This window comes from Mustela putorius, unplaced genomic scaffold (genome assembly GCF_011764305.1).
Source record: "Mustela putorius furo isolate JIRA1106 unplaced genomic scaffold, ASM1176430v1.1 tig00003898_pilon_pilon_pilon, whole genome shotgun sequence".
NCBI classification, from domain to species: domain Eukaryota; kingdom Metazoa; phylum Chordata; class Mammalia; order Carnivora; family Mustelidae; genus Mustela; species Mustela putorius.
The window spans coordinates 9,457,510-9,470,603 of NW_025422047.1; the positions used below are offsets into that span (position 1 = coordinate 9,457,510).

General features: G+C 46.6%; 1 protein-coding gene across 7 annotated transcripts in view; it reads left to right on the plus strand.

Moving 5' to 3' along the window:
• The window catches only part of STARD9 (StAR related lipid transfer domain containing 9), a 123,054-nt gene that overhangs the window by 78,083 nt on the left and 31,877 nt on the right, over positions 1-13,094 (plus strand). For 5 of the 7 annotated variants that reach the window (XR_006602893.1, XM_045067859.1, XM_045067857.1 and 2 more), the window contains 8 exons: positions 527-706; positions 3,431-3,469; positions 3,918-3,969; positions 4,291-4,428; positions 5,090-5,172; positions 5,308-5,411; positions 10,343-10,530; positions 10,995-11,460. Coding sequence is in view for 6 of the 7 variants with exons in the window: in XM_045067859.1 (XP_044923794.1) it covers positions 527-706; positions 3,431-3,469; positions 3,918-3,969; positions 4,291-4,428; positions 5,090-5,172; positions 5,308-5,411; positions 10,343-10,530; positions 10,995-11,460 (1,250 nt within the window). In the remaining variant the exon portion in view is untranslated. Of the gene's footprint in view, positions 1-526; positions 707-3,430; positions 3,470-3,917; positions 3,970-4,290; positions 4,429-5,089; positions 5,173-5,307; positions 5,412-10,342; positions 10,531-10,994; positions 11,461-13,094 lie in introns of those variants that run through there. The other 2 variants (XM_004751207.3, XM_004751211.3) reach the window with 2 other exon arrangements.

Genomic DNA, 13,094 nt, shown 5'->3' on the forward strand with positions numbered 1-13,094 from the left:
CTTATCTTAAGGCCTGTAACTTGCTGTATATATCTACCTATCTATCTGTCTATCTCTATCATCTATTTTTTTAAGGGAGTGGATAGAAGCAGAGGGAGAGAGAGACTCTTAAGCAGGCTCCACACCCACTATGGAGCCTGATGTAGAACTTGATCTCACAGTATGAATCACACAGAAGAGGAATAGGGAAAGGGAAATTATAAACATATAACTAACATCTCAATTAATTAAAAAAATTTATGGCATTTTTGTCAAGTTATAGAAACAATACATGCTTGTTGCAGAAAACTTTAAAAATAACATTTACTGAGGGAGTTTCTATTTATAAAAGTAACACTTGCATATTGGAGAAATGTTAGAAAACAGCTCACAGAGGAGGTGCAATGGCCTCTGTGGAGCTTTGAATTGTAACAGTGAGGAAAAGTGAGGAAGGAATGCCACGAGGAATCAAGCCAGGATGGTTTCTGACCTTAAGTCTGCTCCATGGGCGGGGTGGTGCCTAAAACCACCTCCTCCATCTCTGCAGATAGACCAGCTGACTAAAGACTGGACCCAGAAGTGGAACGAGTGGAAGGCCCTTATGGAACATTACAGAGTGGACATCAACAGGAGGAGGGCTGGTGTGGTCATTGACTCCAGCCTGCCCCATCTAATGGCCTTGGAAGACGACGTACTCAGCACAGGTGTCGTGCTCTATCACCTTAAGGTGAGCAGGCTGGTGCATTCCCTCTTTTCCTGAGCCACTGGTCCCAGAGGTCAAAAAGGGAGAAGTCAAGGACAGCAGCTACACATCTGTGAATTGAGCCAGTTGCCACAAAGCTGCCTTCAGGTTTGCCCCCAGGAAACTGGGCTAGCCAACCAATTATGATTCATTTGCTTTTGTATAATTAGAGCAGAAGATTGGAAATCAGAATAATTATTTGTTTTTCTGTGGCTGCCACTGCTGCTGTTATATAACTTACTTTGATTCTCTGTGATTTAATCTCCTCATTTTAAAGTAAGAAAGATGCTGCTTATATTCCTTTTCTGGCTTCCCGAAGCACAAGAGTGCAGGAATGGAAGTGAAATCCTAACCTCGAAATCCCATGGGCACTCCAGAGCTCTGCTCACAGACAGCTTTCAGAGGCTACCGGGGGAATCAAGATCTAAAACAGTTTCCTTCTAACACCTCCCCACTTCTCAACTCTCAAGTCAACAAAAAGTGTACCTCCTGCTTCTCCGTTACTAGGTTTACCAGGGAAAGAAGAGAGGAGAATGAAAGTAGATGCAGAAAGCTTAAAGAAAGCATGAGGGAGAGCCCAAAGAGCTGGTGGGCCAGCACGGTGAGGGAGGGCACACCACCAGCCATTTGGAACAAGGGGAGGAAGCTCCTGCCTTCCAAGGCCTGGATCACCTGGTTCTTTGTCACAGAGAGGCAGGTCACCATTTCTAAATGAAGCATTTTGAGAGTCAGTCCCCAGTGGTAGGTACATCATATCCTGTACTTATCAAAATGTTTGTGTCTCCGTAGAAGGACAATCCCTGTGGTTGGCAGAACATACTTTATGTGGCCAAAATCCCTATGCTCACTGCAAATCGAATCTTCATTCTCCGAATTGCTCCCAGCTGCCAATTGAAAGGAACAGAGTTTATGGGAGATACATAATGCTGCTCTTACCCCTGGAGAACTCAGGCTCCTAACGCTGTAGTATATCTGGTAGTGAGATGTTAAGAGAGCTCATTTTAGGATGAGCCCTCAGGGTCCATATCAGGGACCAAGCCTCTCAAAAAATTAAAGTAGCTCATTTTCAACACGGTGAATGTAAATTAGCTCAGTGAAAATGCCTCAGGCAGAAGTGGCTGTTACCTAAAAAACAGATCTAAATACCAAAGGCTATCAATTCTTCTATTAAGCAGAACCAAGGGGATAAGTTGGAGGTTAGGAAAAGACCAGGTGGATTAAAATGGTTACTATTTGAGTAGAACTGATCTGCTGTATTGGTTGGATGTGGAGCCAGCAGATAAAACTAGAATTCAAGTGGTAGAGCTCAGGGTGGCATCAGAGGGTTAAAGGACAGGACTGAGATTGAATCAGGCGAGAGATGGGTGCAGGCCTCCTCCGAATGTAGGAGTGCTGGTTTTCATTGCAGAGTCTGTGTGCGCTGGTGGTGGTGACCCCTCCTTGATGCATTTCCAGTGAACCTGAAGGGTGAGGGTTCAGTCCAGTTCTAATCCTGGCATTTCTGCATTTTATGTACCCAGTTTCTCTCTTTTTGTTTGTTTAGATCCTGGTTTGGGCAATGGTATAGCAGTAATTGCTCAAGATTCTCTGTGTGTTTGCATTGCTGTCTTGGTTAAAGACATGGAACTAATCCCTAGCAATGCTCAGGAAGCTCTTTTCCCTTTGGTCACCTTGGGTACTTCCCAAGTACCTTGGGTGGGAAGAGGACAGAGGGAAGGGTGGGTAGAGCACAGGTTAGTGGTATCCTGGACTTCATTCTCATAACTGCCCTGTGCCATTAATTCTTCCTACATAAATAAGCAGAGGGGGCAGCAAGCACAGACATCAACTAAGTCCTTGTAAAATGAGAATGCCGTTGGGATTTGTGATGGTTTCTGCCCTGTAGATGTAGGAGTTGTGATAGGCTGTGACCTTATCTTTTTGTAAGGAATGCATTTCATCATCAGGGCTGACCAGAAACTGGTAGGAGGGGTCTTAACCCCTTTTCCTCAGTTTTGTTTCATAGTGTTTGTAGGGGCCAACGTCCATTTGATTGTGTGGTCCTCAGTGGCTGAGCAGAAAAGGTGGGGCTCTGATTGTCTGCGTGTGCAAGCCCAGTAAGGTCATAGTCTCGTTCATTTCTTCGAGGAAACTGCCTTTACACCAGCTATTTTGGGGGAGCTGCAGGGACCGCCCATTTCTGACTACTAATGGTGAAACCTAGTGGGGAACTCTCTGGTCACTTCAAAAACATCAGCTACCAGGGAGGTGGTGGTGCGGTGAGGATAGGCAAACATGGGCTCAGGCCCAGAGAAACATCAATTCTAGCCATGGCTCTCCTATTTAGTATATGGGTTCCATAGGCAACTTTCCCCATCAGCTTCAGATTCTTCATGTATAAAAAGGGGGATAATAACTATTTTAGGTTGTTTCAGGATTAAATAAGAGATGTCTATAAAGCATTCAGCGCAATGCCTGGGACATAGTGACTGGTTATTCAGTACATGATAAACATGTATCTAAACTCAGCATTTGTCATGTTGTTGCCTTCCACAAACAGAGGCATGTATTCTTAAAAGAATTGCCATAATCCACGCGCCAGAAGGCCTGTTTTCTACTAACCCAGTGATTCCTTTATGCTAACTCCAGTTTCCCTTCCTCTCGTTTACTCTTCCAGTCCTTTTTGATTCTAGATACGCTTTTCTCCTATTTGTGTTTTACCCTTCTTAGAATCTGGTGTCTGTTGAACTTCATCTGTCGACCAAGAAGGTAAAGATCCTGTGCTTCCATACATCTTCATAGAACATGTGCCTCTTTGAGATTAAATGGACTAAACTTAAACCACACCAACCTTAGTCCCTGGAGGAGAGTTCTGCCTATGTGCCCACTTCCTCAGACTAGAGAATCTCTGACCAACGGTCATGGCTATTCCCTAAGGCTATGGGACAGAAGGGAGTTTGCCAATACTTGTTGACTTTGCAAAGAACTGGTGCTGCTTTTTTATACCCCCCCCCCCACTGCCTTCTCAGAGGCTTCCTGGGCTGCAGTGAGTGGGCAGAGCAGTCAGAACAGCCTGGACCAAAGTTGAGAACTGGTGTGGAAAATGCCAGAGTGGTATGGGAAGACAGTGATAACACTCCAACAAGTGGACTCTGCTTTGGGGGCAGGCTGTGTCCCTTTTGATTCTTGTTTAAAAAGATTTGTTTTTTTCCTTTAGGAGGGGACAACAAAAATAGGAAGGATTGACTCAGACCAGGAACAGGACATTGGTAAGTGATAGAACATTTGGGTCTGACTCTGTGGCAGGTACTCATGACTCATGCCTGAACTGTCTCTTTAGAGGAACCTGAGAGGAGGAATCTTTGAAGATCAAGGGGCTGTTCCTGTTTTGCTTCAGTGTTGTGGTTGTGGGTCAGGGACATGATAGGAGGAGACCCACATGGTGGGAGGATCCAGGTCTGGGTGGTTTCAGGTGGTGGCTCTTCCTCTCTTACCATAATGTAAGATCTTCCAGGTGTCGATTCTGATTTCATAGAAGGGGTGTTTCCCTGGGTTGTCTCCCACCCCATTGACCCCCATCTCTTGTATAGTCCTACAGGGGCAATGGATTGAGAGAGACCACTGCACTATCACCAGTGCCTGTGGGGTAGTCATTCTGCGACCTGCCCGGGGGGCCCGCTGCACAGTCAATGGCCGGGAGGTCACTGCCTCCTGTCGTTTAACCCAAGGTAAAACTGCTTATAACTCTATTTATGCCAGGATGAGGGATGGACTCCCACCTTTTTCATGGGCCAAACCCAGAGAGCCCAGGGAAGCAGACTTTAAAGACGGGAAAACCAGCCTCTGCGCTCAGAGATGTGAAGGTTTCCTAATACCATCCTCTTCCCATAAACAAAGAAGCCTGAATTCCAGGCTGTCAGGGAGGAGAAGGACTGTCTGAAATTTGTAACTGTGTCCTTGGGAAAGTTTTGGAACCTCAGTTTGCTCATCTGTAAAACAGCTGTAAGAGGATTATTGTGAGGATGGAATGAGCTAGTTCATGTGATGTTCTTCACAGTGTTCTTGGCACCCAGTGAATTCTCATTATCATTATTACTATTACTACTATTGTTACTCTATTACTATTGCTACTGTTGTTAATCTAATGTTAAGCATTCCCTCACTATTCCACCAGGAACTCATTTTGCTTTCCGTTGGAGTAGCAGAACTCTTCCTCTTCATTTTGTTAATTCAGTACGTATGCTGTGCAATATCCAGTGACTCTAACTGACTCAGACCTAAGTTATCCACTTGTTGAGGGCAGGATTTTGTCTTCCCGAAGGGTGCCCTACTTGTAATACACACTCAGAATGTGAGCTGTTGGTTAATTCTTACCTGTCTCTGTCACAGGAGCAGTCATAACCCTGGGGAAAGCACAGAAGTTCCGATTCAACCACCCTGCAGAAGCCGCTGTCCTGCGGCAGAGAAGGCAGGTGAGTGTGCTGCGATTTCAAGTTGGCTGCCAGCCTCCCTGCTTCTCCTTTTTGAGGGACAAGGTTGAGCTTTGTCTCATTCTCTTGAGTTGGGGGTGGTGAGAGCAGCCTCACCGCTTTCTTCCTTGTTCCCAGGTCGGAGAGGCTCTCGGTGGCAGTGGCTCTTTGGAATGGTTGGACTTGGATGGAGATGTCACCGCCTCCCGGTTGGGTCTCTGCCCTTTGCTTTGGAAGAAAAGGTGAGAAACATGTGCTCCTTCCACTGTGGAACCTACTGTTCTTACTTCTTGGTCTCTTACAACATGGAGCTGGATAAGGGAGGTGAGTGTAGTAGCCAAGCTCTGAGTGAGGCCTGCACAAGTGACTGAGGGGAACCGAGCTAGCTGCTTAGCTTGTTTTTGGCAAGGAAGCAGTCTTGGCCCTCATTCATTTCCTGTTCAGTATTGTAACTTTCTTCATCACTGGAAGGAGTATATCATTTGATATTTACTATGGCTGCTTTCTTCTGTCAGGATTTGAATGTGACTTGTTCACACATATCTTTGAAACTGCTTCTGAACTTACCTCCCTGTGTTCCCCTTTAAATTCTGGACTGCCTGTGAGCTCATAGCGTGTGTCAACTTCCAGGACTATGGCTTCCTCTAGGTGTTTAAAGAAAGTGTGGGACTCAGAATCCTTTTTTTCCCTCAATACCAAGGGTCCCGAACTACACATAAGAGGGTCAGAAACCCCTGGAACAATGTGCAAATATCTCAGGACTCTACCCTCTCAAACCCACTTCGCCTGCATTGTGACCATGGAAGCTTGGAGTCAGAATTTTCTATGTGATTGGTGGCAACCACTTTTCTTCTTCATAGTCATTGATCCATTCTACATAGAATGCCCTTCCCAGATCTACATGTCTCATAAGTCAGATACTGGGAAAAGGGTATCTTTCCTGTAAGTCAAAGTAGTCTCTGACCTGGGGACGTTCTATAGAAAATGCCAGCAGGAGACTCAGTGTCTGTGAGACCACTGGTATCGGGAGGCTGCCCAGCATCATGAACATGGAGCTCTGGGGGGTTCTGATGGCCCTTTCCCCTGGTGCCTTCGAGAGATATAGCTGCTCTGTTCTCAGGCCAGGAGTATTTGCTGGCAGCTAACGACAGTCTTGGGTCTGATCTTGGTGGTGAGGGACATTAGACATAGGAGCAGAAGTGCTGTGATGCAGAGAGCATAAACAGCAGGCAAGTCCTCACATGTGGGCTCCTAAGGACCAAAGGATGAGGCAGAGTTGAAGGCAAGATTGCCCCAGTATTGCATGACAGAGGACTCTGTGGGGTGACAGGGAAGCTGGGAGAGGTGACACAACTGGAGTGTATCAAGGCCAAGGTGGATTAAGGGGCAGCTGGAGCTTTTGTTTTGTCAGAGTACAGTCATGAAAGGAGGCCTTGTCTTAGGTCAGGTTTCTGCTGGGAAGATACACTGGAGCTCTGTCTTTCCCAGAGTTCACAGGTATATAGGGAACAGCTCTGCAAGTTAACGAGCTGTGGTATTGAAAAGTCGTATTGGAGTTGGATAAAGCTGCATCACATCCTGAATTTCTTTCTTTCTTTCTTTTTTTTTTTTTTTTGAAGAAATTTTACTTATTTATATGACAGACAGAGAACACAAACAGGCAGAGTAGCAGGCAGAGGGAGAGGGAGAAGCAGGCTCCCCGCTGAGCATGGAGCCTGACATGGGGTTTGATCCCAGGACCCCGGGATCATGACCTGAGCTGAAGGCAGTCGCCCAGCTGACTGAGCCACCCAGGCAGCCTGATGTCCTGATTTTCTGAAATAAAAGCTCTGTGGCCCTGGGCAAGTTACTGAGTCTCCAAGTCTGTTGGCTCACCCTAAGTAAGGATACCACCATCTGTCTCCAAGAGATCTGTGTGATAGGTTTTGAAAGAGCAAGTACACACAGAGTGCTTTGCCTGCTACCTGATGCTGCCAGCCCTGTGGCTAGAGGCCCCTGTGTAGAGCTGTCCAGGTACACAGCCTCCCTTTCATTTTCATGCCTCCCACCTTGTCCCAACTGACCCATCCACTCTAGAGAACACTGCCTTTTTAAAGTCTTTTCAGCTCTATAGCCCATGGGCACTGACATGACCTTTCAGCAACACCAAGAATACACCCTTTCATTTGGAGAGGACAGAGAGAGATTGGAGAATTCAGGCCTCTCCCACTCGCTGCCTCCAGTCTTTAGCACCAGCTCCAGGAGCCTGCGGTCCTACGCAGCTCCAGTAGCTAGCATCTGTGTGTCAAGCCCTGGTGGAAGTGAGGTGGAATGGGGCCTGGTGGAGAGAACCCAGGAGAGAGGAGAAAACTGTATGTTGTCAGCTGGGCTCCCAGACTCGGTTCGTGACTGTGTCTCTATGAGAGTCTCATCTGTTCCGGTGGGGTGGGCTCTAAAGCCTCTCTTTGTCCTAGAATTTTCTTCCCTCGTTTTTCTCTCTGGAGGAGCACTCATGGAGAGCCTGCAAAGCTGGAGCCAACTCCAGAGCCAGAGGAGATTGGCCAGCCTGCCTCTTTTTTCCCTTTGCAGTAGTGATGTAGACCAGAGAGGAGTTTGTCCTTGAAAACTGTTGCATTTTCCCCTTTGGAATTTGGGGGGCTTGACGATAAGTGCTTAGAGCCTGGGAGACCCTGTTGCTACTGCCACTGCCACCTCAGTGAGTACACACTGCTGCAGAAGCTGTCAGGCCTCGAAGCAGCTGGGAGGGCTGGGAGAGAAGGTTCGGGAGGATGTGGTGGAGTCCAGCAAGCAGCAGGGAGATGCTGGAGCCACCCAAGATGAAGGGCAGTCATCTGATAAAGGTCCTTGGCTGGCAGGTAACTGAAGACTCGCCAGTAATAATCTACCCAGATGTGTAACATGAGGTTGGTATTTTTTTTTTCCACCTGTTTTCTGGGTGGAAAAGCACATCTGACTGATGTGCTTAGCTCAGGAGCCATTTTTCAGTCTATTGGCGTGTGGCATCTCGGGTGAATGTGCTGTGTCTCTGGTGCTCATTCCAAACAGCTTCCCCTTGCAGGTCTTGTTGGTGCTGGGAAGCAAGCTGCACTGGGTCTGCAGAAGGTGACTGGCTAGCTGCTGGGGGAGGGGTAGAGGGAGTTGTCTACTCTGGAGAAGCAAATTGTGAATATGAGGATTTGGGAGACAGGGAGAGGAGGAAGTTGTGAATACCATCTGGGAATTAAAAATAAAGATGCCCTTCCTGCTCTTTGCATCTGATGTTCTGAGCTTTAGCTGGGTTCTTCTAAGAGACTTTAATGGTCATGTTTGTAATTCAGCCATATCTGTGGTCAGACAAAATTTGGAGCAGTAATGCATGTACAAAATGTTTCCCATCAGCAGCCTTTTCTAACTGTTTGGTGTTAACTGGTTTTCGTCCTAATTGCTGTCCCTAGTCTTTTGCCTCACATGTGACAAAGGGTGCCTTTCCTCTTTTCTGTACATTCCATTGTGTGTATTTGGCCTTTTGGCCACAGCAGTCAGCACCAGTTTTCCCCAGAGCATACTCAATATCTGGGCCTGTCCCACGTCCTTGGACCCATTGTAGATTGAGTCACCTCATAGCCTCCTTCCCAGGGAAGAGATTGCTACCTCCTACCCATACTCTGCCCCTCCCCCATTTATCCTTCACTCTCCTCTGAAGGCTGTATTAAAAAATCACAATCTCTTCTACGACAGAGGCAGCAAACTTTCTGTAAAGGGCTAGATAGTATTTTAGTATTTGTGGGCCATAAATTTGTGTGCAGCTTCTCAAGCAGCCTAGATAGTACATAAGTGAATGAATTTTCCAGTAACAGTTTATTTACAAAAACAGGCAGTGGACCACATTTGGCTCACAGGCTATTGTTTATGGACCTCTGCTTTGATACGCCTCTGTGATTTCATTCTGTTCTACAAAGTAGTAAATGTAAGCCAGGTAAATGAACCCCCTAGAGTACTACTGCTCAGACTATCTAGTGTCAAGTCATTAAGTGGGCCTTGAAGAGGCTTGGCATCCTGGGACTGGAATGAAGGCTAAGGGCTGGTGAAAGGAGAGCAGATTGGGTCTTTTGTGTTAGCCCACGACACACCCTACTCCTACAACCCAATCCCTCCCAGTCACACCCTATTTCTACAACCCAGAAGGCCCATGCAGTTGACTCCTTTAGAAACCCAAATGACAGAGATGGAGAGACCCTGCTGTGAGGTCCTTGCAAAAGAGGCCATGTGTGACCAAGGGAAAAGCCATACAGGTAGAAGCTGTCAATCTTCAGAGGAAGACTGTATCTCATCCATGGCCACACAGGAACCTGCAGTATAAAGCATGACTGCAATCTAGAATTCTTTTCAAACTTTGTATTCTGGACAATTCCAAATACACAACCAGTCATCAAAGCATGGCTAATCTTGTTTCATTTATATCCTCACTCACTCCCTTTCCACTCTCCCCTGTTCTCCCCCAGCTGGGTCTAAATAAATCCCAGACTGTTTCACCAGTAAGTATTTCAGTGTGTATCTCTGAAAGTCATGATAGAAGTCTAAAACTCTTGAACCCTATTCTTGGGCTCATTCACTGAGAACTGCCCTCGAGTGAAGACCAGCTCTCCTCCGGGTCTCCAGCCACACACACAGGTGTGGTGTACATATAAATTCTCTCTTCTCTGTATTGGCTGTCTCCTACTCCCAGCTCACAGAGGGTTTCTGTTTCATAAAATGGAGATAGAGTCACAATCTCTGAACATGTAGGAGACTTTGTGTTCCCACAGTGTTTGTTGGAGCTTCTGTTCTACTGTTTCCAGCAGGTTTTAAGTTTTTAATTCTTTTTTTAAAGGACAAATATTCTTGATTTAATTAAAATGTTTGTGTTTTTTAAAGCTGCTTTACTTTCCTGGTCATTTTCCTTAACCAGAATGAACCTGTGTTTCTGGTCAACTCACAGTCTAAGAATATGCTAGTCTAAAGACCATTCTCCCCTCCTGCACTGTGACATCATGAACTGCCTGTGACAGCATGCCTGTGTGTCCCAAGTTGCCAGAAGTTCAAAGCCCTCTCTGCTCTGTTGAATTCAGGGCTCTCAGGAAGGCTTAGACTGCCACTGGTTTGTCCTGAACTGGGTTTGCATTTCACTTGGGTAACCCCGGCCCCTCTGTGATAGGAGAGTGCTGGAAGAGCAGAGTGACGAGGACCACCAGCCACAGAGGGCTGGAGAGGCGCCCCGCAGGGCCCAGATTCAGCAGCAGCACTACGTGGGGGATTTGAGGCAGCGAATCCTAGCAGGACAGATTAGAGCCAAGCAGGATCTGGAGTTGGACCAGGCGCACATCAGCCGGCAAATTAAAGACAGTAGGTGCCCACTGCTCACCATGTCTGCTTCACCTTCTCATCTCTTCATTTTCATGCTTCCACATCCTTCTGTATTCTCTCCTTTGTTTTCTTTGTGATATGATGGAATCTTTGGTATTAGGTGTTCTCTCCCCTCTTTTAGAAACCAGAGGCTCTTATGAGGGGCTAGAAGCAAAAATAAGGAAGCTAGCTTCCTTACTGCCCCTCAGAGTGATGGGCCCCCTGCTCTCTCCTCACATGCACATTTTATCCATGCTTTGCTGCCTGCGCCAGCATGTGCTAAGGCCTGGGGGCTTCCTTCCCTAGCCCTGTGGTAAGGGGGCTGGGTAGCTCTCAAGTGCTGGGTGCCTGGCCAGCATTTTGCCTCCATTAATGTCCAGCCACAGCCAGAATTGTCTGAGTCTAGGCTGCACAGGCAGGGAGGGAGGTGCTGACTTTCTCTCACAGGTGTCTTTGGTTCCCAGAGCAGGAGTGGCTCTTCAGAGAAGAAACTTGGCTAGCTGGCTTGCAGCAGCAGCAAGACCACGTGGCAGAGAAAGAACTCAAGGCCTGTGTGCCACCTGGTGCTTGGCTTCAGGCAGATCCTGAGACTCCACTATCCCCACTGGTCCGAAGCCAGAAGAGGGAGGTGCGACTGCAATTTGGGTGCCGGAAAGTACTTCGGGCAGCACGGCGGGACATCCGGCGAAGAAAGGCCTTCTTCCAGCTAGAGAGAATCATCAGCAAGCAGAGGCTGCTGGAGGCCCAGAAGGGACTGGAGCGGCCCACGGCATTGTGCTGGATCCAGGATGACTGCACCCAAAAGCCCCCACACCAGGTACCCAGCACTGATGCCATGGTACCAGGGCCTCAACGTGGAAGCAGACGGACAGGTTGCAGTTCTTTGAGCCTCCGAAGGCTCTGCAGCCTGTACTTTCCCCACCTACACAGGTACAGCCAACAGTGGTCTCCTGAGATCATTGACCGAGGTTTACAGCCTTGTTGCTCAGGAGGTGTTCTTTACTTCCCAGGGCCTCAGTTTCTCAGTCTGAAATGGAAAGATTTGCCTACTCCTCTCTTCCCCACCACTTTTCCCACCTCTTTTTTTTTTTTTTTTCCCTACCTTTTCCCTCTTTTGACTACTCTTCTTTCTCTTAGGTGAGATCTAAGACTCAGGCTTTTACCTTCTCCTAATCTGAGTGGCAACTCTTGCTGCTTTGGTGATATCTTCCAAGTAAGAATCTCAGCCTCGTTTTTCACCTGCTCTTTAGACCCTGGCTATCCACGTACATCTTTTTGTGTTTGTTCTGCCACCCCCTTCATCTCATGTCTCCTCACACCAGACTTGGTTCCTACACGCTTCTTCCTTCTCCCTCCCACCCGTCCTGCCACCCAAAGTAAGCTTCCTGACCCTACCTTCCAACTGGTAAGCAAGTGGAAGGCTATCTTGCTGACTCTTGGGTCCAATTTTGGATCTTCCTTTTTTTTCTCCTTTACTCCTTGCATTCGGTCAAGGTGATGATGGAGCAGGGGACTGTGTCTACTTCTTTATATCCTCCAGGCCCAGCTGGGATCTTGCCCATAGCATGTTTATAGTTCATGTCTGTTGGTTCTGTTTGCTCACCTTTCTGGTCTTCAGAGTACTAGGCAAGTACTAGGCAGGTTTTGTGGGGTTTTTTTCTGCCTTTTTATTAAAATTTTTCAAACATAAACTAAGTTGAGAGGATAGTATGCCTGTCTCCCACATTCAGCAATTAGCAAGATTTACCATGCTTGCATTAATTTCCTTTCCTTTCTTTTTCTGATGAAGTATTTTTTCTAAAGATTTTATTTATTTGACACAGAGAGAGAGATAGAACACAAGTAGGCAGAGAGGCAAGGAGAGAGGGAGGGAAGCAGGCTCCTTGCTGAACAGAGAGCCTGATGCAGGGCTCGATCCCAGGACCCTGAGATCATGACCCAAGCTGAGGCTTAACCCAATGAGCCACCCAGGTGCCCCTGATGAAGTATTTTTAAAGCAACTTGTAGACATCGTGTGATTTCTAAAAAACAAGGACTTTTCTTATAATCACATTGTCATTGTTCACCTAACAAATTAAGATCAGTTATTCAATATAATCTAAAACCTGGGCCATATCCAATTTCTCTGATTTCCTCAAAAATATTTACAGTTGTTCAAATTAAGATACAAGTAGGGTTCATATACTGCATGGGACCTTTTAAGTTCCTTATAATTCTTTTGGTTTCATTTTTATTTCTTCATATCATTGCTTTGTTAAAAGTGGATCAGTTCTGTAGAATATGCCACTTCATAGATTTGCCTGTTTGATTCCTTGCAGTATCATTTAGATTATTCCTCTGTTCCTCATATTGACTATTAATGGAAGTTTTCCCTAAAGGCATGATTAGATTCAGATTTGGTTCAGTCCTTTTATAAGATAAAGAATTTGAGTGACAGAGTATAGCTGGGCCTCTTTGAAGCCAAGACTGTAGTCCACAGGTGCTTTTTGTACCTGTAGAGCTTTTCTCTGACCTCAAAGGCTAGAGGGGACAGTGACATTGGCCTAGTCGTTAACCTCTTGTAG